Source organism: Bicyclus anynana, chromosome 9 (genome assembly GCF_947172395.1).
Source record: "Bicyclus anynana chromosome 9, ilBicAnyn1.1, whole genome shotgun sequence".
Lineage (NCBI taxonomy): Eukaryota > Metazoa > Arthropoda > Insecta > Lepidoptera > Nymphalidae > Bicyclus > Bicyclus anynana.
In genome coordinates this window covers 10,266,250-10,291,107 of record NC_069091.1, presented here as the reverse complement: position 1 = coordinate 10,291,107, position 24,858 = coordinate 10,266,250, and the positions used below count along the sequence as shown (strand labels likewise).

Here is a 24,858-nt window from a genome sequence, read left to right as displayed (position 1 = left end):
TTATCAGAATTATTATGTACTTCGACCCAACCACGATTATTCTCTACCGCGGTTACGCAATCGGTAATAGTGCAGTTACACATTATTTCATCTTGTACTAAGACATCTCCATCTTGGATATTAATAGGTAATTTCATTAACTTTGACGATTTAGCAGGAATTATGTCTTCGTACAAGTTAACGTTACGAGAATCGTAAATTTGTAAGGGTATTTTTGCGTTTCTCGTTGTTAGTACATTATTCTTAAGGTCTATGTTAGAATCCCAAGCAGTTAGTAAATCTAAACCTAGTAACCCATCGAAGTACTTATGAAAATCGTACACGAATAAAGTCATGTCGCCTTGTTCCTTGTATTCATTAAAACAAGGTAACGTGATAGAATGATTATGTGAACTCGTAAAATTTGAATTTGTTACTTCGAATGGTTCATAGTTTAAAGGCCAATTATAGAAATAAGTTTGGACAGCTTGCGGGCTTATAAAGGATTGATTTGCACCCGTATCGATCAAGATTTTAAGAGGTGGATCTTTTATCTGAACATACATAAGCTGTCTTTGCGTTTGCAAATTTATTTCTATTTTTGCTTGTCTGTATTGGGACGCTTCTGAAAATCCTCCTGTGTAGAAGAAGGGTCCTCTACTTCCTCTACTGTCATGCTATCAGTGTACTCGCAATCCGCTTCATAGTATTCAGGGTATTGCTCGCATGTATAGTAATAAGGTTCGTATTCGAGATAGGCATTATCATAATCGTACAAATAACCTAGCTCGTTGAGATTTACATCGCGAGATTTGAAATAGTTAGATGGCGGCGGGTTGCCATGCTGTCTCCAATCGTGTCCAGTCATCGGCATTTGTCTCTGGACAAAAGGTGTTACACCACTCATAGGACGCGGGGAGTTATAATTGAATGTCTGATGCTGAGGTCTTGGAGGCATTCTGAACACATTACTTCCCGGTTTATAATTAGGTGGGGGTGCACGGAACATTTGTTGCGTACGTGTTGTACCCCTTGGTGGTTGTACCAGGCTCGGACCAGGTCTCCAGCCTTGCGAACCTTGGCTCGTCATGCCATGCTGACGTGATGGTCCAGGCATGTTATTATAACCCGGTGTCATTGGAGGGTTAAAAGATTTTACTGGTGGAATATTGTTAAAATGATTAAAAGGAAGTCTAAAATTCATAGTAGGTGGTGGTAATTGTCTGTCTGTCAAGTCTTTCTTATGCGGTCCACCGTCATTGCGTTGTTGAATATAGAGGGTGTTCAATTCCTCCTGTACGAATTGAAGTGCTTTTTCCATAGAATTATTTCGCATACAACGAATCCTAGATCCTAGTGGGTCTTTTAGTCCTCGTAGGAAGGCTTGTAGCGTCAACTTGGAATATAATACCCTTTTCGCCTCGACTGTAGTTGGTATGGTTTCATGCAGACTAATAAAGGTAATTATTGTACTGAACAAGTCTTGGCATCTTTCATAGAACTCTTGGGGACTACTATTGCCTTGACACTGAAGGGATAAATCATTATAAAGTGCGGTCTCATCGCGTTGATCAGCAAAATTATTAATTAGTGCATTTCGGATACCGTGCCAGTTATCTGGAACGCCATAGGAGTTTATAAGCCTAGCAGCCGGTCCTGTTACTTTATTAAGGATGCCGTTAAATAATGCCAAATTGGATAAATCGTTACCAGGCTCCGATTTAAAATGCGTTAATACTAATTGATCACACAGATTGATAAATCGCGTCAGGACATGTGGATTACCATCAAATTCGGGCACTAATCTAAGCGACTTGAAAATAGTATCTGTATCGTTCGACATGTCTATATTTCTATTCTGGTCTATTGTACTATTCCTACTATTCTTATTTCTAACCCTAGTACGTTGTTTCCGTGAATGGAAAATCTTGTAAAACTAACCTAGAGGCTGAAATGCTTGTTTAGCCCCGCTAGTGGTAATATGACAGTGTTTTTGAGCAAGAGTAGTGTAGTAGTAGAAGAGTAGTAACACATTTTAACATATATAACAAAATATTTATTTGTGCTTAGCTTATCCTAATACACAATAATTCTTTTTAAACAATAATTTTCATAGCTTTAATTTTAATTGCACGATTTTATTTATCTCACATACCTACAAGATATTTTTTTTTATTCAAAATCTTTCGTCAGACTGAGAATCTTGAACTTAAAAAACTGAGATCGATGTAAATGTAATGCAATCATATTCATATGATTGAGCTTGTCCAGAAGGGGCGAATTCGTCGCGAATCGTATCGCGCGAATTCATACGCGCGTTGTCAAAATACTAGACATCAATACATCGCGTCCACAAGCATCGCGCGAATTCAAAATACGCGCGTTGTCAAAATACTAGACATCAATACATCGCGTCCACAAGCATCGCGCGAATTCAAAATACGCGCGTTGTCAAAATACTAGACATCAATACATCGCGTCCACAAGCATCGCGCGAATTTAAAATACGCGCGTAAATCGCGTGCACTACGTAAGACCCTCGACACGCGCTTATTTCGCGCGTATTGCGCGCGTGTCGAGGTACTAGGGTCGCCTTGTTGCGTGAACTCTAGAGCGAACTTAATATTTCGTACTGAATTCCTCCTCAAATGCTCGCGCGTTGGTACGCACCTTGTGGACGTAACGGTCGCGCGTAAAACGCGCGAGAGAATCGCGGCGAATTCGCCCTTTCTGGACTGAGCCTAAAGTATGCCAGCACGCGCCGCTAAAACGCTGCGCCTACTACTTACACTATGGGATATGGTACTTGGATAGGATAGAGGTATAGGGTGGTAAAGTGGTAATAGGGTAGGTGTAGGGACTCGCGGGCGTCCGCTAATATAAATAAAAAAAAAACTATGCGTGATTAAATCCTCAATGTACGCTTCCGCGGCGTGCGCGAAGGGCGGGAGGCGGAGCCGCGGCGCTTGCGCGGCGCGCGCGGCGTCTCCGGCTCGTTGAGGGCGCCGGACGCGGTGACGAGGTTGCGCGCGTTGCCGAACGACGTCTCCAGCCCGATGGTCTCCTGGAACTGCTGCACGCTCTTCACCAGCTCGCCGTCGTTCTCGATGAGCTCTTCGATCTGTTGGGGACGTGTTAATAGGCTAGTTGACTCATATCAAATTTAATTTCGTATATGTGGAATAAGGGTCCGAAATATGTCGTTATCAAATAAAAGTTGAGATTTTCATTGAAAAGATAATTTAAAAATTTTGTATGTTATCAATCTTGTAATGCGTGTACAGACGTCTTCACTGTCTGTACACGTACCTATATGTTTTCATACGATAGTCACCTCTAGCCGATAGTCGTTGAGCAGGTCGATGGCCAGGTGCACGAGTTAGGTGACCAGTTGACCGCCGCTCGCACGACGTGCGTGTACAGACGCAACACTTCATTGTCTGTACACGTACCTATATGTTCTCATACGGTACGATACTCACTTCGTGCCGGTAGTCGTTGAGCAGGTCGGTGGCCAGGTGCACGAGTTAGGTGACCAGTTGACCGCCGCTCGCACGACGTGCGTGTACAGACGCAACACTTCATTGTCTGTACACGTACCTATATGTTCTCATACGGTACGATACTCACCTCGAGCCGGTAGTCGTTGAGCAGGTCGGTGGCCAGGTGCACGAGGTAGGTGACCAGTTGACCGCCGCTCGCGCGACGTGCGTGTACAGACGCAACACTTCATTGTCTGTACACGTACCTATATGTTCTCATATGGTACGATACTCACCTCGTGCCGGTAGTCGTTGAGCAGGTCTGTGGCCAGGTGCACGAGGTAGGTGACCAGTTGATCGCCGCTCGCGCGCATGTGCGTGTACAGACGCAACACTTCATTGTCTGTACACGTACCTATATGTTCTCATATGGTACGATACTCACCTCGTGCCGGTAGTCGTTGAGCAGGTCTGTGGCCAGGTGCACGAGGTAGGTGACCAGTTGACCGCCGCTCGCGCGCATGTGCGTGTACAGACGCAACACGGCGGGCACCAGCACTTCGGCCACCGTGCGCTTCATTTTCTGTACATTATATGATATGCTTATTTACTAGCGAAGACAACGTTGCGTTTAATATAATATTTAGCTTAACACAACATGGAACTGACACTTATCTTTGTCATGTGTAAAAATCACGAAACGCAACGTGTTACGTAAATTGATATTGGCAGAACCTCACTGTTACACTCGCGTCGTAGTTCGTAGAATATGGTATATAAAATATAGCCTATTTATTCCCTCATAATTTAGCTTTCTATTGGTGAAAGAATTTTGCAAATCAGTACAGTAGTTTGATGTTATTCGTTACAAATCTATCCCCTTTTTAATGTTGATTAGAAGCATAATGTGTAAATGTGTATGTACTGAGATAAAATAATCAATATATAAGGTAAGTTCCGCGAGCGAAGGGTCCAGAAAGATTATAAGAATATTTTTTACTCTACACACATAAACACATTTAATTTAATAATTTTTTTTTTACTATAAACAACATATAGTCTACATTAATACCTTTTCTTTCTCCGTGAAAGTCTAGGGCAAAAAGAAAATTCATAGATGGAAAAATCAATCCAATCAATACCTCAGTCTAAATTCCTGTAATGTCGAGATTTGTAACAAATCAAATCAGCTGCAATGTCATTAATATATCAAATTTAAAATTCACCAAATATGGTGAGATTTGTAGGTAAATACTAGAGTCAAAAACTGAGTCATGTGAATATGCGTATGGTTATCGAACGAGCAACATATTAAACATTCTAATAGCCTATGGAGTCATTATTATCAACCCATATTCGGCTCACTGCTGAGCTCGAATCTCCTCTCAGAATGAGAGGAGTTAGGCTGGGCAGGGCTAGGGCACGCTGGCCCAATGCGGATTGGCAGACTTCACACACACAGAGAATTAAGAAAATTCTCTGGTACGCAGGTTTCCTCACGATGTTTTCCTTCACCGTTTGAGACACGCAATACTGAATTTCTTAAATTCTTGCGAGTGATAGCTCAGTGGATATGACCTCTATCTCCGATTCCGGAGGGTGTGGGTTTGAATCCGGTCCGGGGCACGCACCTCAAACTTTTTAGTTGTGTGCATTATAATTAAAGTATAAGTAGTATCACAATATAACTTACATGGGACACTATGTTGGTGGTTACTCTTTCTTGTATTTCGTCAATGTCTGCGTCTCCACTTTTATCAGGTTTTTCTAAAACAATACGTAATTTACTGTTTAGTTTTTTTTATTCTTTAGAAATTAGCCCTTGACTACAATCTCACCTGATGGTAATTGATGATGTAATCTAAGATGGAGGCGAGCTAACTTGTTAGGAAGATGAAACACCACACCCCTTCTACACAACATCGTACCGAAACGCTACATCGGTTGGTGGTACGTCTTTGTCGGAAGGGTGGTTACCTCCCACCAGCCAGACAGAGACCAATTAAGAAAACAACCGGCCCAGCCGATGGGATCGAACCCACGACCACATACCAAAATTAGTTCGCAATTATTTTGTACTTTCCCATAAATTATTGACTACCCACAAATTAGACGTGTTGTGGAGTCAGACTAATTACATGAGGACTAATATGGCACACAAGTTCACGAACGAAATTATACGTAATTTTTCGAGGAATACGAGCTTAGATTTATCTGCAGAGCATCTTATACTAAACTAGAAGTTGTTGAAACATCGATTCTATAGACAGTTTTTATAATTGCATTAGATCATTGATCATATAGTTTGACAGAAAAGTTACGTCTAGCGAGGCAGGTCCTTATGTAATTAGTCTGAGAGTGTGGTAGCGCATATTATCCGCTTCCTTCTGAGGATGGCACCAAGTGAATGATAATATTATAAAATCGTGTGTAATTATCTATACTAATAGAGAGGTTCAGTTTGTGATATTGTAGGGTTAATCTCTGGAAATAATGAACCGATTTTAAAAATTATTTTACCACTGGTAAGCCACGACATAATAAGAGTCGTGGTAGCCCAGTGGATATGACATCTGCCTCCGATTCCGGAGGGCGTAGGTTCGAATCCGGTCCGGGGCATGCACCTCCAACTTTTCAGTTGTGTTTGCTTTTTAAGAAATTAAATATCACGTGTCTTAAACGGCGAAGGAAAAACATCGTGAGAAAACCTGCATACCTGAGAATTTTCTTAATTCTCTACGTGTGTGAAGTCTGTAGCATTGGGCCAGCGTGGTGGACTAAGGCCTAACCCCTCTCATCCTGATGGGATGCCGTGCTCAGCAGTGAGCAAAATATAGACTCACTTGGCAACTTCATCCTGGGGCCGCGTGCTGCAGCACGTCGCGCGCCAGCCGGCACTGCACGTTCAGCTTCTGCACCAGCGTCATGCGCTGCAGCATCACGTCGTATGAATGTTTCGCTCACTTGGCAACTTCATCCTGGGGCCGCACAGCAGCGTGATGGTGTCCAGCAGCGCCGCGTTGAGGCGCTCGGGCAGCTCGTCGCCCTCGTCGCACACGTCGGCCGCGTGCTGCAGCACGTCGCGCGCCAGCCGGCACTGCACGTTCAGCTTCTGCACCAGCGTCATGCGCTGCAGCATCACGTCGTATGAATGTTTCGATTACTTGGCAACTTCATCCTGGGGCCGCACAGCAGCGTGATGGTGTCCAGCAGCGCCGCGTTGAGGCGCTCGGGCAGCTCGTCGCCCTCGTCGCACACGTCGGCCGCGTGCTGCAGCACGTCGCGCGCCAGCCGGCACTGCACGTTCAGCTTCTGCACCAGCGTCATGCGCTGCAGCATCACGTCGTATGAATGTTTCGCTCACTTGGCAACTTCATCCTGGGGCCGCACAGCAGCGTGATGGTGTCCAGCAGCGCCGCGTTGAGGCGCTCGGGCAGCTCGTCGCCCTCGTCGCACACGTCGGCCGCGTGCTGCAGCACGTCGCGCGCCAGCCGGCACTGCACGTTCAGCTTCTGCACCAGCGTCATGCGCTGCAGCATCACGTCGTATGAATGTTTCGCTCACTTGGCAACTTCATCCTGGGGCCGCACAGCAGCGTGATGGTGTCCAGCAGCGCCGCGTTGAGGCGCTCGGGCAGCTCGTCGCCCTCGTCGCACACGTCGGCCGCGTGCTGCAGCACGTCGCGCGCCAGCCGGCACTGCACGTTCAGCTTCTGCACCAGCGTCATGCGCTGCAGCATCACGTCGTATGAATGTTTCGCTCACTTGGCAACTTCATCCTGGGGCCGCACAGCAGCGTGATGGTGTCCAGCAGCGCCGCGTTGAGGCGCTCGGGCAGCTCGTCGCCCTCGTCGCACACGTCGGCCGCGTGCTGCAGCACGTCGCGCGCCAGCCGGCACTGCACGTTCAGCTTCTGCACCAGCGTCATGCGCTGCAGCATCACGTCGTATGAATGTTTCGCTCACTTGGCAACTTCATCCTGGGGCCGCACAGCAGCGTGATGGTGTCCAGCAGCGCCGCGTTGAGGCGCTCGGGCAGCTCGTCGCCCTCGTCGCACACGTCGGCCGCGTGCTGCAGCACGTCGCGCGCCAGCCGGCACTGCACGTTCAGCTTCTGCACCAGCGTCATGCGCTGCAGCATCACGTCGTATGAATGTTTCGCTCACTTGGCAACTTCATCCTGGGGCCGCACAGCAGCGTGATGGTGTCCAGCAGCGCCGCGTTGAGGCGCTCGGGCAGCTCGTCGCCCTCGTCGCACACGTCGGCCGCGTGCTGCAGCACGTCGCGCGCCAGCCGACACTGCACGTTCAGCTTCTGCACCAGCGTCATGCGCTGCAGCATCACGTCGTATGAATGTTTCGCTCACTTGGCAACTTCATCCTGGGGCCGCACAGCAGCGTGATGGTGTCCAGCAGCGCCGCGTTGAGGCGCTCGGGCAGCTCGTCGCCCTCGTCGCACACGTCGGCCGCGTGCTGCAGCACGTCGCGCGCCAGCCGGCACTGCACGTTCAGCTTCTGCACCAGCGTCATGCGCTGCAGCATCACGTCGTAGATGAGCTGCCGCGCATCGAACGATATGCTCTCTGGACAAACAATATTTGTTATAACTACTTGGTGACACACGAACAAAGTTACTTTAATTATTTGCTAAAGTTATATGCAGTACTAGCGGATGCCCGCGACTTCGTCCGCCCTTAGACCTCTTTAATTCAGCCCTTAGGAGTATCGCTATAAATGGAGTAACTTATCCAGTTTTCCCAACATTTCCCTTTACTGCTCTGCTCCTATTGATCGTAGCGTGATGAAAAGTATACTATAACCTGCCCAGAAGTATGAAGAATAATTGTACCAAATTTCGTTAAAATCCGTTGAGTAGTTTTTGTTTCTATAACGAACATACAGACAGACAGACAAAAATTTTACTGATTGCGTTTTTGGCATCAGTATCGATCACTAATCTCCCCCTGATAGTTATCTTGGAAATATATTACTCTCTACAGATTTATTATAAGTATAGATAGATTTAAGTATTTGTCTGAGAACTGAAAGAGCAGATAGACATAACCAATATTTTTTTTCAAGTTCATCAGTTGATGCTCCTATAGGCGATGCCACGATATATATGCCACGTTTTTGTGCGCAACCTATTCTGCGCAACATACACTTATTTAGACAGTCGATCTGAAAGAGTATGTAGTGGCCTACATGCATACCGTACTACGACATATTGTGCATACACGTCCGTTCGCCGAGGCACGCTGCCGCAGACTGAGCGATCGCTCGTCGTGCGCCGAGATATATATGTAGCACCTCGTTGATCGTCAATAGACGACATCTCTGCGTGGAGTTTTAGGTTGGACTGAAGCATACGAAGCAGTTTTATATCACACAGCGAAAAACCTGTTCCGCGTGATTGGTCAATCGTGGTTTTATTACTAACGTGTGTTCGCAGATTTGCATAGCTAAAATTGTAAATATTAATAATACGAAAATACATTCGATATTGCATTTCCATACGATAAATCGCCTTTTATTTCAAGCTCTCTAACCTACTAGTAAAAACCTTACAAGTATACTCCATTCGCGCGTCGGAGCTGACATACATTTTTTTTTGTTTTGTTTGGCGATGGGTAGAAACGAAGCTGCGTTCCCTTACCCGAGTCCTGGTTGTAGTGCAGCACGCAGTCGACGAAGTGGTGGTAGATGGCGTCGACGGTGAGGCAGCACGACACGTAGTACTCGGCCGGCTCGCGCACGTCGGGCTCCTCGTCCGCCAGCAGCGCGCAGTACCTGCCACACCACAGCTTTGAGGTCTCAAGGCTAATTGACACTTTTTTTTAAGGGTCTTAAATTCTACACATGAATACCTACATAAAATTTATAATTTTTAAATATTTTTTGACAGTACGAGCCAAAACGCTGTCGGTCACGATGGTCTATATTTTAACTGTTTTATGACGTCACGTATGCCACTGCACGTAATCAGCTATTGTAGAACTCGTGCTGTCTATTGTGTAATTCGGCTTCGCATCATTGCACAAAAATCACTCGTGCTACAATGGCACTCATCACATTACATTACATTACATGACATGACAGTGGCATAACTAACTATTTTTAAATTTTTAAATAGTTTCGTGATGTTTACTACTAAAATACAGCCTACTTCCTACCTTCCTTCTTTTTTAGAAGAAGCAAAATCTCAAAATCTAGGAAGCCACGCTGATACAAATCAAAAAGGCCAGGCCCAACGCCAATTATATATTGTTTACGCCGCGAACTTTGAAAAATGAGCGGACATCATTGTGGCGCGCGCGCTGCGGCCGCCATTTTTTTTGAAGTTGTCTATGGCTGACCGCTGTAGCAAAACGCGTGTAGTTATGTGGGAGAATTTGTGATTTTTGGTTTCCGTATGTCCATTTCTTGTTGCGTTGAGACATGTAGTTGTAACCTTCTTGACGAAGGTAAGCGCGTGTGCAACTAACTTTGCCGCGGTAGTGGACGATAAAATTATTCTGGACATTGAAGGGCATAGAGCTGGAAGCGGATTGCTGTGGCCTGCAGATGGGTAATACATAGAACACACCAGTATCCACCTACACTAGACACATAACCTACTCTTCTTAGCCCGTCAGCTGGGGTCGACCAACCCAGGTCAACTCGCGACATTTCAACCGTAAGTAGTCATTGCCTATATAACCAATTCTTTGAAGGCTCTCGTTTCGCAGTGCAACGCCGAATTACGAATTTCCCACTTTGATCAGTTGATGGGCCCCTGATCCATTCGCGTGGAAGCAGGAGATTTGCCCACACATATATATTATATACCACGTTGTATTTTATCATATTTATTTTTATTACAGTCGCAGAAAAAGTATTGTATACAACTGAACTTTATTAACCATTGTAGCACTGGGGATACAGGTTTGGATTTTTTTTACAAATTTATGTAGGAGCAACTTAGAATTATACCCAATCCAATAATGAAAGAATTATTAAAATCGGCAAAGGTTTGCGAATTGATAATCTTCTCTCCGTTTTTTGTTTGAAAATATGTATATATGTTCAATATATTATAATTATTTGCATTTAAATCTGACTTATAGTAAAGCGGCGTTCTCAAGCGCAGATATCCAGACAGTAGCAGCGTAGTGATGGAGCGCGCGGCCACGCGGCGCAGCAGCGCCACCGTCGTCGTCTCCAGACAACCGCACACCGACTCCAGCAGCGGCTCCACAATACACGAGTATCTAAAAAAAAGTACAAGGCATGGTTTTATATTATATTTTTTTTAATTTTATAGCAAAACAATGTTTGCCTATAATCTCAGCTGATTGTAAGTGACGATGCAGTTAAATGGAACTGGAACATTGGGTCGAAATACTAAATCGCTCGACGGTATATTTTTGACGCTGTCTTGATCATTAAAAACTTAATAAATAATTTGCATGCGAAATTGGCAAGATACATTTACCATCGACATCTACCGACCACCTGATATAATGCATGTATCTGCAAATAAATAAATTGATTGATTGGTTGATATATTACATGGCTCTATGGCATATATCTCCTGGTGCCTCAGACCAATTATAGAAGGACCCGTATCGCACTCGTAGTCACGATAGATTGATCATATACTTTGACAGAAAAGTAACGTCAAGCGAGGTAGGTCCTATACAATAATTGGCGCGTTGTGCTTGAGCAGCGCGGCCAGGGGCGGCGCCAGCAGCACCGCCGCCCCGCGCCCACCACGCACTTTCCCGCGCTCCGCGTCCAACCACTATACTTAGAATGTGTCACCTGGTGCAGATGTCGGTGAGCACGAGCAGCGCGTTGTGTCGCGCGCAGAGCGGCGCGCACGCGTCCTTGAGCAGCGCGGCCAGAGGCGGCGCCAGCAGCACCGCCGACTCGCGCGAACGCAGGCACAACCGCCCCGCGCCCACCACGCACTCCCCGCGCTCCGCATCCGACCACTCTACGGAAAATGTGTTCGCATTAAGTACACTCATCGTCACAGAAAATTTAATAACAAGACACGAGAAATGTTGTGTACGCGTGAATATAACAGTAGAAATGTGTAACTCACACTTGTAGTGGCACGGTCGCTGAAGCCGTCGCTTGGTAACAGGTGTTTTCTATACTTAAGGCGAGACCTTCTATTGGACTTGTATCGAACTCCAATTCAACAACAAAATAGTCTGTCGTTTTTTGAGGGGGACGAAGTAAACTCACACATCAAAAATATTTAAGGTAATTGGTCTGAGATGCTCACAGAGAATGGCCAGTCACACAAGTGGCAGTGGGTAAGGATGCAGTCACAGACAATGGCCAGTTACAAAATTGGCAGTATATAAGGTTGTTTGGAACCCTCGTACCTTTAATTTTTAAGTTTTCGACTGTAATTACTACCATTAAAATAAATTATGTCATATCTCGACGTCCCAAAAGTGCTTGTAAACTAAGCCTAATTGAATTTCGAATTTGAATTTAAATTTAGAATTACAATTTAAAATTTGAATTTGAATTTTGGATTTGTAGTCACAGTCAATGGTCAGTCACACAAGTGGCAGTGCGTACCTCTGGGCGGGTCGGCGAGCGCGGCCAGGAACAGTCGCAGCAGGTGCGCGGAGGGCGGCGCGGGCGCCACCAGCGAGATGTCTGCGGCGCGCACCCACTCCGCCACCGAGCCGCCGCTCACTGCGCGCCGCTCCACTGTTCATTTATTTATATTGTTACGTACAACCGTATTACTACAGACATGGGGTTCATAATCGCTCGCCCATGTCGGGTTGTTTACCATTTGAGATGAGAAATTTTATTGCCTTGTTTACGTCGAATTTCGTGGAAACAATAACAAATGGTCTACACTACTAAATATTCTACCGACACACTTCAAACAAGTTGCCTAATTAAAATGCACCCGGATTAGATGATTAATTTTTTTATTCACTTCCCACATTTGTTTTTTAAAATAAAAAGTTAGCCCAACAGAATTGAAAAAAAAAAAATAATATTTCATGTATGAGAATACCGAGATAGCCCAGTGGATATTGGTGCCTCCGATTCCGGAGGGTGTGGATTAGAATACGGTCTGGGGTGTCCACCTCCAACTTTTCAGTTATGTGTGACTATTGGCCTTACCCCCTCTCATTCTGAGAGGAGATTCAAGCTCAGTAGTGAGCCGAATATGGGTTGATAACGACGACGATGTATGAGAATGAAAAACTTAAAATTAGTAGTGTTTATCAACGCCATCTCTCGTGTTGCTTTACTTCACAACCACTAGTTAGTTCACAATTAAGCCGTTATATAGGTACTTACGGATTTACTTGTGTTATGTCATGGTTCAGCAGTGTTACCACAGATGGCGCTTTTAAAATTTAACGATGTTTCATTTCGATTACACTTTTCGTAACGCATTCACCAGTTTTATCCCCAAAGCGTGCGTATAAAGTTTTAGCTAAAAAAACGAGATCTTAATATCCAAAGTATAACTTACGCAATTGTAACAGCTCGTTGGCCCACAGCAGGTTGTCCGGGTCCAGTTGAGCTGCGAGCGACGCGATGGTCGTCCGGCAACCTTAGCGCGAAACAAAATCTATACTAATATTATAAATGCGAAAGTAAGTCTGTCTGTCTGTCTGCTACCTTTTTACGGCTAAACGTTTGAACCGATCAAGATGAATAATGGTAAATGGGACCATAGGGTACTTTTTGAACCTAAAATAAAAATAGAAGGGGGTAAAATAGGGTCGTTTTTTTAGAGTTACAGTTTTAAAAATTAGTTCATTAATCATAAAAAAATATAATTTAAATAATGTAATTCAAGATTTTTTTTAATAGAACCCCTAAAGTGGTGAAATAGTGGTTTAAAGTTCACATTGATTTCCACGCGGACGAAGTCGCGGGCATCCGCTAGTAGCTATACTTGAACTTTTATTATCATTACTAGCAAACGCCCGTTCGTCTGTCCAGAACACACCATCATCAACAGCGGCGGCCAGTCTCGCCACCAAATGCTCGCGCAGATTGCGTCGCTCCGTGTCGCCGAGGCAGCACGACCACACGCCCAGCAACTCTAGAGTCAGTGGCAGCAGTCGCGGGTCGCGGTCCTGTGACATATAACGAACATGCTATTACACCTATTTTTGAAAAAAAAAAAAATTTTTCATCAACATCATCATTAAAAAAATCATCAAGTTTACTTAGTGATTAAGGATTAGTTAAGTGATTTTTGCATTTATATATCGTGTAGTGTTGTCGTGGAGTGCGTCCGTTCGCTATTCAACGTTGTAGACGACTGCCTAATGCCTATGCGCGACGCGCGGGCGCCGCGGCTTATAGTGTTGCGAAACGTTTATAGTGATGTGCTATAATGTTATTTAATATTATAACATTTAATATAACAATAACAAAAAAATATCAACCCATATTAGGCTCAGTGTTGAACTTGAGTCTCCTCCAACCTCCACGAGTCTATAAAATCTAAAATAATCTCAGGTATGCAGGTTTCCTCACGATGTTATTCCTTTACCGTTTTGAGACACGTGATATTTAATCCCATAATATGCACATAACTGGAAAATTGGAGATGCATGCCCCGGACCTGATCCGAACTTCCCTCCGAATTAAAAAAAGGATGTCAAATTATTTAAAAAAAAAATATTTAAAATTCTAAGCTATTCCATAGATTTTACCATAAAAATAATAAATGAAACATATAATTGATTAATTATTTAGTAAACTACAACTCGCCTGCCTATCCACCAGGCTGTAGTAGTAGTCCAGCAGGAAACCAACGTCAGAGTACTTCAAGTGGCGCGACACGCTCACGAGTAGGATGAGACACTGCAGGTCGCGCGCGTCGTTCACTACGCCCAAGTGCGTGCTCAGCAAATCCACTAAACGATGACTGAAAAATAATAACACTCCCACATTAACAATATTAATTAAAAAGGGCGAATGCGCGCGAAAGAATCGCGGCAAATTCGCCCTTTCTGGACTGAGCCTTAATCTCTTATGTAATGCACAAAAATACCGATAACGATACACCATGGGATAGACCAGAGTTCCCCAAACTTGCTATGTTTTTCCGTGTTGGGTAGACCCCCTACTAGCTGATATTGATTTCCTGTAAATTTCTAACTGTAGTGAAGTTTAGTGTTAAAAACTTAAAGTAAAAACACATATTAATTTATACATTTATTAATTGAATTTAAATTAAAGCAACTCAAAATCAAATCCGTTATGTAAAATATACGTAACATTAAATAAACATAAATAAACTATAAACAAAATAACATAAGCAATAAGTCAATATTTTTAGTGAGAAGGATGAACCTGATGCTTTAATAATAAATTATCAACATTTGGCGTCAATTTTGTAGGTTAATCTTAGATCTCCTCGGCTAATGATGTCCAGTCTGTTTCTTTTTTTCGTTAGGAGATAGCGCTGGACCCTTTTTCCACTAGGTATGACGATGGAAAGGAAATTAAAAATTTCCTCGCTATATTCTATAATAGGTACTATCAGTGTATGTGTTGAGATCCACTATCGTGGACCCTCATTTTCATTTCATGGACCCCAAATTTTTTTTCGCTGATGTAGACCCCTTGCAGGTTGTCATAGATGGTGTCGATATAGACAACTTTGGGAATCACTGGGATAGACGATAAAAAAATCATCCTCACTTTGCATGTAGGGATTGAACCCCGAAAACGCTTAAAACGGACTTTACCTCAGAACCGGATTAAGGAGGAGGAATGATATATTAATAAAGAAATATTTGATTGTCTGTTTGTTTGCATTGAACAGGCTCGGAAATTACTGAACCGCTTTGAAAAATTCTTTCACTGTCGGGAAGCTACACCATTAGTGTTATAGGCTATATTTTATCCCCTTATTCCTACAGGAATGGAAACAACGCGGGTTAAACCGTAAAGTTCTGCTAGCTATAAAATAAAATAAAAAGAATAAATTACTTACAGTTGCATGTTTTCGCCACTTCGAAGCAAGAGAGATGCATATTATAAGAGACAACACAATATATTAATTGTTACTTGAACGTTACTAAATTAATTTGATGGTTAATGATATCGTGTATAGTGCGACACCATAGAGTAGAAAATAAATGAGGGCGCTGTAGTCACTTATTGTCGTTCTTATCGTAACCACTCTGTTTGTCCTCCAATTAGGACAATCCATCCAATTAGGACTGCTACTACCTTGATACACTCCGCGCCAAAGAAGTAGCGCGGCTAAAACCTAAACTATAGCTAGGCAAGTTCATTGATGATACTCCAATGATATGCGGGCGACGGGGAGGGAAGGACTGCCCGAGGATAAAGTCGTGCAACCGGGCAAAGGCTGGAAGTGGGGTGCATCACTTATAGGTTTATCTGTCATACTACTGTCATGTATGTCTGTCCCCCCTCCCGGTCCCCGCAGACCGGGAGTGTTACGAAGGAATTTGCGACCTCAACGTCCATCGGCTCTTCGAACTATGTGCCCCTACCTGTTGCCACACAGCGAGTTTGTTAGTTCCAGTTCTATTAACTTCTACTCTTATATGTCGCACTATAAATAGGCTTTCACTTACTTTATACAGCCAGATGACTTGAGCAGTAACGCGCAAGCTTTCTGCAGATGCCTCTTCATGTTGTGTTTCGCTATACCCGACAAGAACAGCCAAGGCAAAGAGTCTTCTTGTTTATTTGCGTCGTATTTTTCAATACGATTTATAACTATATCGCCGATGAGTGCCACTACTTGATCTTGAATCTATAGAAAATGTTAACATGAAATTCATAGCATAATAGGATATTTAAACTTTTTTTTTACAAGTTATCCCTTAACTACAATCACACCTGATGGTAAGTGATGACACAATCTAAGATGGAAGCGGGTTAACTTGTTAGGAGGGGAATGAAACGCCTTTCTCGGTAGGGTGGTAACTGGCCACGGCAAAAGCCTCACACTCTATTCTCTATTAAACCCCCCCCCCCCCTCTCAAATCGTTATAGGTTTTACTATATCGGTATAGTAAAACTAATTTACAATTTTTACCGTTTGAAAATGTCAGTTATACTATAATTGACACTAACGAAAAAAGTGTCGCTTACTATAATTTGACGGTCATATATCGATTTGTACATCCTTCGGTGCTGTATCTAGCGGATTTTATTTAAACCTTTAGAGGAAAATGTTAAATCATATAAAAAATATATTATACCTTGGTTTCCGGATCGGATAGTTGGTGCATCGGGCCGTTGAGGAACGCGTCTATAGCCTCTTCGCACGGCTGGTGGATCACCAGCTCGCCCAGGGCGCTGATGGCCGCCACGCGCACCACGATACTCGCGTCCCGGCACAGCCCCATCAGTATCTACGGCATTAGCCATTACGATTTCAAAAACATATATTATGGCACAGAAGGAAATGTTTCTTTGCAATTTCTATGGAGTTCCACGCACGCTATCCGTTCTTCATAAAAATGTTATTTAACATATATATTAATTATATATACGACGCACGTACGCACGACCGCGCGCTCGTCGCACACGCACCGCGCGCCCTCGCCCGCCAGCCGCGACACCTAGTGCACCCACCGCGTAGTCAGACGCTCGCGGCGCTCTGCCCGCGTCGGCCGCGACGAGGGTGAGGCGATGAACCAACCCGACGGCCGCCTTGCGCACGACCGCGCGCTCGTCGCACACGCACCGCGCGTCCTCGCCCGCCCGCCGCGACACCTAGTGCACTCACCGCGTAGTCTGACGCTCGCGGCGCTCTGCCCGCGTCGGCCGCGACGAGGGTGAGGCGATGAACCAACCCGACGGCCGCCTTGCGCACGACCGCGCGCTCGTCGCACACGCACCGCGCGCCCTCGCCCGCCCGCCGCGACACCTAGTGCACTCACCGCGTAGTCTGACGCTCGCGGCGCTCTGCCCGCGTCGGCCGCGACGAGGGTGAGGCGATGAACCAACCCGACGGCCGCCTTGCGCACGACCGCGCGCTCGTCGCACACGCACCGCGCGCCCACGCCCGCCAGCCGCGACACCTAGTGCACTCACCGCGTAGTCTGACGCTCGCGGCGCTCTGCCCGCGTCGGCAGCGACGAGGGTGAGGCGATGAACCAACCCGACGGCCGCCTTGCGCACGACCGCGCGCTCGTCGCACACGCACCGCGCGCCCAAGCCCGCCAGCCGCGACACCTCGCCGTCGCCGTTGAACTCCTTCATAATTAATTTATTTATTTATTGAAGTAACACTTGAATATCCTTAACTTGAATTGGCAAATGCATTAAGAACATTGTAATCGAGCGATGCTTGCTGCCATCTACAGGCATGGTGTACGTTATTTTAAACTACCAGTAGATGGTGTTCTTAGAGAACTTTGAAACAATCCCTTTTTGTACACTTCAAGAACCTGTTGCGATGCAGTTATGCCTGGCGCTTAGTTTTTTTTTTATTTTTGAAACAAGAAGTTTTATTTCAGTTGTGTGGTGCAGTGGTCAAACCACTCGTTTTTTTGTGCAAATCAAATCTCATTAATTCAGCAACAGTGAGAACTCACCTCGTAGAGAACTTTAGAATTGAAATAACTTCGAACCCTTTTTAACCCTTTAGGGGTTTATTTTAAATATTCTTGAATCACATAACATTTCCTATTTTTCATGAGGGACTTTCCATACAATCTTTCAACCCCTATTTCACCCCCTTTTGACTTTATTTTCGCAAAAAAAGTATCCTATAACCTTCAAACCATGCCCAGTTTCATGGGTGGGACAAAAACTGTCAACTTAATATATAAATGCGAAAGGTCTCTCTCGTAAATCTCGAAAACCGCTTGATGGTACAAAGCTGAAATATGGCAGGGAGGTAATTTATAGTTAGTAGGTATCCACTAAGAACAGATTTTGCGATAGGGCCGGATTAAAGAGGTCTAATGCCGAACGAAGTCGCGGGCGTCCGCTAGTCCTTATTCCTGTGAGTGTCACCTTGATGGCGTCCTTCATGGGCGGGTAGTCTGAGGCGAGGCACTCGGTGAGCAGCAGCAGCGCGCGCGTGCGCATCGTGCTGGACACGTCGCACACGCAGTCGTACACGGCGCGCAGCACGGCGCCGTGCGACACGGTGTGCGAGCGCTGGCGGAGGAGACCCGCTACATCCTCCTCTGTTATGTCTTCCTGGTGTTCAGTTTAACATTTTCAAAAATTCCTGGTAGAATAGGGTGGTCGAGTTGTCAAAAAGGAGATCGTTCATTATAGGCCCTTTTTAAGTGTCAACCAACAAAAAAAATAGCAATAGTACGGTTATTAGTAATGGTTATTATAGTACGGTCCATTTAGATATTGTTGAAAATCAGTAAGATTGTTTAAAATATGACTAAAAATGAAATTCTAGATTTCTATAAATCTTTCGCCTCTATTAAATAGAATTCTAGCTATTTAATAATACAAATTAAGGCTAGATTTCATTGCTCCCGAAAAATTGTTGCCAAAAAAAAATACAATACAATACATTACATTTTCAAGTGCAGGCAGTTCTTGACTACTTTCATCTTCAGTTAAAACATCTTGTGTTCCTGAAGGACCTGGTTGTGGTTCATCAGTAGGATTCACAGTTGATTCTGGATTTGCAGGTGCCTGGTCATTGTTTGCTACAATAATACATAAGAAAAGTATTTTTTGTTTTATTATTATTAGATATTTTAAAATAGTACCTACACGGGACTCATTTATTATTTTTTAATTTATTCGCAACTAGCGTACGCCCGTAATTTCTTTCGACAGCGAGTAAATTGGTGTAAGCTTTTATTATGTGACCATATTTTTAAAGACAATGGTAAGCTATCCTTAAAGTACCGATATGCGCCAGCGCAGACATTTTTGTAGATCTATAAAAAGGGCTTATTGTTTGGTTGTATTTTGAACGGCAGCATTTTCGATGAAAGCTTTCAGGAGGCTTGACTTTTTCTGACACTCTCAACTCTCAACTATCCGAGTTATTTGAAATGTTAACGCTCGTAAACGCCGTGGACGTCCTTTGATGATATAGAGGAAAGATTTAGTTGTTTGTTTGTTTGCATTAAATAGGCTCCAAAACTACTGAACCAATTTGAAAAATTCTTTCACTGTTCGGAAGCTACACTATCCCCAGGTGCTTTAGTGTTATAGGTTCCAGTGTTGGTTTAAATAAGCGGGTATTTGATGACTTGAGCTCAGTTGTTTGTTAGACAGCGTGACGGTGTTCACGCTGCCTAACAAACAACTGAGTCGCGTTAGTGATTCTGTGCAATAACGTTTTGTGTTGTAATTATTGATCATAAATTATTTAGTGCGGGCATAAAGAAACATGTTTGGCAGGAAGGTGAGTGTAGTTGCATTCTAAAGGGATCCCTTAAGACTACTCCCAAGGTCACAAGTCCTGTGTCCTGCTCAAAGTGTTTTCCTCTACTACAAAATTATGGTACATTCACTGTTACCCGTCACGTCACAATAGGCTATATTTTATCACCGTACTTCTATGGGAACAGGAACTATTCAGGTGAAACCCCGTGGCGTCTAGTGATGTTTTATAAAATTTACAGAAGATCTGTACCTTCCTCATGAATCACTCTATCTATTGGTGAATACCGCGTGAAAATCGGTTCAGGATTTTTCAAGTTTATCGCGAGTTTACTTAAATGAAAAAATATTGACCTTCACCTTCAGTTGGTTCTGCTACATTATTTTCTTTGGGCTGTGTGGGTTTAGGCTCTTCAGGTTCATTGTTAAGAAGTTTTGCCAACATTTCCTGAAATTTGTAATAAAATCCAGACACACGGATATCCATTGTATATTTCTAAAAAACTGCTTTAATGTTCTAATGGTTAGTCTTAGACGAGGTTATGTAATATTAGGATAAATTCTCAACAGTAAAAGTGGATTGGTTGCCAGAGGTTTTGCGTTGGAGAGCATGTAAAATCAGTGTCAACTACCATTATCTTGTGATAGTGACCATTTATAGCTGCCTTCGAATCGGAGGACGTAAGTTCGAATCCGCTCCGTGGCATGGCTCTAACTTTTCAGTTATGTGCATTTTACGAAATTAAATATCATGTCTCTCAAATAGTGAAAGAAAAACATTGTGAGGTAATCTGCACATAGGAATTTTGTCTGCCAATTTGCATTAGGCCAGCGTGGTAGACTATTAGCCAAAACTCTCTCATTCTGAGACTAGTGCTCAACAGTGAGCCGAATATGGGTTGTTAATAATAATAATAAAAAGTGATCATTACAGAGTAAATAAGGGGTTGAAGGTTTTTTTATGACTAGTGGACTATTAATAGGAAACATGCGAAAATATTAATAGAAAGGGGTGAAATATGGGTTGAAAGTTTACATCGAGTTTCACGCGGACGAAGTCGCGGTCGTCCGCTAGTTTAAAATAAAAATAGGCTAATAAATTAATAAAAGAGGAAACAATAAGTAGATTTGTTTCTTACAATATAGAATTCTAACTTACCAATGCAATTTGACGATGTGAAACTTTTGCTGTAGTAGATAATGTCATCAACCATTTCACAATTTTTTTGTATGACTTGTTTGGTAATAAGCTCATCAAACCCACTACTAGAGATACTCGTGCAGAGCGAACTTCAGCCTTCTCCTAAAAATTTTAGTAAAATTCATGTATAATGTATACTAGCAAACGCCTCAGTTTCACCTGCAGTTCCAGGGGAATACTATTACTATTATTGTTATTTTTAACTCTAAGTAATGATACAAGTGATAGAGTAAATAGAAATTATGTTGAATACTTACAAGTCCATCTGAAGTATAACACAGATGTTGCAAAAGCACTGTGTATCCAGATAAAGCTGCTTTCCCGTACTTAGTCAGTAATAAGCCAGAATAAGTTACATATGAGGCTCTGACAATGTTCTAAAACAAAGTGTTTATTAAGAATGATTATTAGGGATGTAATTTTGAGGTTTTTATAAATTGTCCAGCAGTGGCATGGACTTAGAAAGTTAGTGGGGCTACACCCCATGTCACAAACATTAAGGTCATAATCATAAACATTTGGTAATCATTGTTAAATAGAGTCAAATATTATCAAACTAGCTGAAGCCGCGTGGTTTCCGTTCCCGTAGAAATATGGGGATAAAATGTAGCCTTCCTCGATAAATGGGCTATATAACATTGAAAGAATTTTTCAAATCAGACCAGTAGTTCCTGAGATTAGCGTGTTCAATCAAACAAACAAACTCTTACGCTTTATAATATTATAAGTATAGATTAAGTATGCTGAAAAAATCATCATTTTAGACATTTTTAACAATATTTTATTGGAGGATTTTATAGAAAAAATTAATAAGAAAGAAATACCATCTTTTATATCAATCCTGAGCTGTCTGTATCCAGTGAATCTCTGGAACTTGCTTGTTGTTGTCAGTCCACCTGTTGAGGGGTCAGCTAACACTGCTTTCTAGTGCTGGGTCACCATTCCAGCACCTTGAGACTCCAACATCCATTGACTCTTTAAACTATGTGCCCTGCTATAGCTACTTCAGCTTTGCAACTCGTTGAGCTATGACTTTGGTTATTCTGCAGATCTCCTTCTTCACTTCTCATTTTATCATGCAGATACTCAGAGCATAGCTCGTTCCTTTGCCTGCTGTGACTATGAGGCTAGTTAGTGACCAAGTCTCGAAACCATAGGTCATCACACACTGTTCGAAGACTTTTGTTTTTTTTTTTGTATATTGACTAAAGGCTGATTGTATAAAATACAGAATTTATACAAAACAATACTTACATTGACATTTCGAGTATCCAGTGATGCAGCAATAAATTTGGGCAATAAACATTTGAATAGTAACTGTATAGCAGCAGAGCTTGGGTCCCCATTTGCATCACATATTAATATGTTGATAATATCATATATTACTTTAGATATGTTTCCCAATTCAATTTTATCTAAAGAAAATAATTGTTATTCTTTTAAACATTTAGATATTTTTAATTGCTTCTAATGTATCTAATCTAATAAGTCTTATTTATAATGATCATTAAAAGCAGTAAAGTGGAAAAAATAAGACACTTTCAGACAGTGGGCTGAATACTGCAGTATATACATATAGTAGTGTCTGACCAAAGGTTCAGTTTTGCTTTAGGCCGAGTTTCGGCCAAAAATCAGTTTTGGTTTGGACAAAATAGGCAGAACCTTTTGCCAAAACTGAAACTGATTTTGGAAGTAGTCGGTTGTTGTATTCAGTTTCGGTTGGTCTCTAATAAATAGCTATTGGAGACTATGTGATGTTTACACTGGAAAACCAATAAATAGACCAAGAATATTCTAGAAATGTCTATGTCACAGTTTTTGTCTGAAGTACTATCAACATATTTCTACTGGGTTTCTCTATTTCTTATCTCTTTTTTTCTATATGTTGTATGCAATGTCAAGCTAAAGTGTTAGAGCCTTGTGCCTATAATTTTACAGCACTGATACTCCTGGGCAGCACATTGTAAGGTTCATCAATTTTTCTAGAACACTTTGCCCTGTGATAGGCAATATTTTTCCAATTGTCATTTCTCCACAAACATGAGAAAGACCATGTACTTGTCATGTTAACTATCTAATATATAAAATTCTCGTGTCGCGGTGTTCGACATTGAACTCCTCCGAAACGGCTCGACCGATTTTGATGAAATTTTTTGTGCATATTTAGTAGGTCTGAGAATCGGCCAACATCTATTTTTCAAACCCCTAAATGTTAAGGGTAGTCCACCCCTAAATTTTTTTTTTTATTTTTTAGGCAAAATTTTTTGTTTTTATTTTTTTATGACACAGCATACAAAAATACATACAACCCTAAATTTTCACCCCTCTACGATCAACCCTTATATTTTATTTGTTAATTAAAAACTATACATACAAATGATTTGTAACTAAAACGTAGTCAATTTGAGCTTTATTGTTATTGCATAAAGTTCATATTAATAATAATTAGCAAACGGGGTAGGGGTAGGGTAGGGTAGGGGTAGGGTTGGGGTAGGGTAGGGTAGGAGTAGGGTAGAGGTAGGGTAGGGGTAGGGTAGGTGTAGGGTAGGGGTAGGGTAGGGGTAGGGTAGGGGTAGGGTAGAGGTAGGGTAGGGGTAGGGTAGGGGAGGGGTAGGGTAGGGGTAGGGTAGGGGTAGTTGAAAGTTTACATCGAGTTTCACGCGGACGAAGTCGCGGGCATCCGCTAGTTATTTTATAAAAAAACAAAAATATCACTAGCATTACTCACCTATATTAAGTTTGTTAACAATGGCACCTCCAGTAATGTCTACCAAGTTACTTAAAATATCTTCAAAGTTCATATCATTTGGACCTAATTGTAAGTCTTGTACAATAGCTCTCAAGTCTCTTACATAAGGACCCAATTCTTTTATAACTGAATTTACTTCATGGGTCAGTTCCTTTGTATTAAAATAGTTATCTTCATTGTCGCACATCGATTTAGGATAACTGAGGCATACTAGAGAATGAGCGAATAACTGTGAATGATAAATATGGTATGCCTTGTAACCAGGGATGGAGAGTAACTTGTAGTATACACGACAGGCCATTATAGCATTGTTTCTGTGCTCCTTAGAAGTAACGTTTTTGCCGCCTAAATGTATGTAGTATGCTAAAGAAACTAGCATGTTTTGGTGTTTCACTTTATCCGATAAATTCGTCCAGGACTTTTCCTCGTCAGATTCGCTTAGTAACCACTTACTGATTACTTTAATTATACTTCGGAAAGTAGTTCTTAATTCAATAGATTCTAAAATACTTGCATATTGATCGGGCAATTCACCAAATTCCATGAATTCTGAATAAAATATTGCCTGGACCCATTCTTCGTCTAAACAATCCAGTCTCAATTCACTGAACTTTTCTAAAACGTCTTCCATGTTTCTTCTTTCAAAGAATAGTTATTTTATTTGTTAAACTCTAAAATCTTACAATAGTACTCTTAATTTTTGTTTGTTATTGTTATTTACTTCCGTTTCAATCAGTTCCAAATCCAATTGACAATTATTTTATTTTATTTTAGCGCGGTACGGCGACAGTGACGTTTAGCTTGGCATTTGGCACCACAGATCACTATAGACTTTGGCGCGACAGACCAAAGATTACAGTGTATTATTGGAAATAGATAGGCCACTCTAACTTTTTTCGGAACGCCTGTGATAGCGCCATCTAGTAACTAGCTACGGTATTTTTAGTATAGTATCCATTAAGTTATAAAAATAATTATGCATATTTTTTGTAAAGGGGAGAGATTTTTGATTTTGTAATAGTTAAAGAAACCAATTGAGAAAAACAAAAAAAAATACAAAAAGTTTTCCATCTCAAAACGATGAGAACCCTCAGGCCTCA

At 42.5% G+C, this 24,858-nt stretch overlaps 1 protein-coding gene across 1 annotated transcript; it reads right to left on the bottom strand.

The window, feature by feature from the left end:
• Positions 1 to 2,012: 2,012 nt before the first annotated feature.
• On the bottom strand, positions 2,013 to 24,574 carry LOC112055094 (condensin-2 complex subunit D3). Its single transcript, XM_052883609.1, has 22 exons — positions 23,738 to 24,574; positions 22,264 to 22,424; positions 21,267 to 21,386; positions 20,968 to 21,111; positions 20,163 to 20,256; positions 18,987 to 19,120; positions 18,459 to 18,647; positions 17,532 to 17,693; positions 17,070 to 17,210; positions 16,694 to 16,846; positions 16,061 to 16,242; positions 14,217 to 14,373; positions 13,444 to 13,573; positions 12,961 to 13,041; positions 12,039 to 12,173; positions 11,262 to 11,436; positions 10,559 to 10,708; positions 9,115 to 9,248; positions 7,826 to 8,041; positions 5,155 to 5,228; positions 3,907 to 4,044; positions 2,013 to 3,100 (listed from the first exon to the last, which is right to left on the bottom strand). Exons 1-22 carry the CDS (start codon positions 24,387 to 24,389, stop codon positions 2,885 to 2,887), a joined length of 3,738 nt encoding a protein of 1,245 aa, XP_052739569.1. The 5' UTR covers positions 24,390 to 24,574; the 3' UTR covers positions 2,013 to 2,884.
• Positions 24,575 to 24,858: the final 284 nt, after the last annotated feature.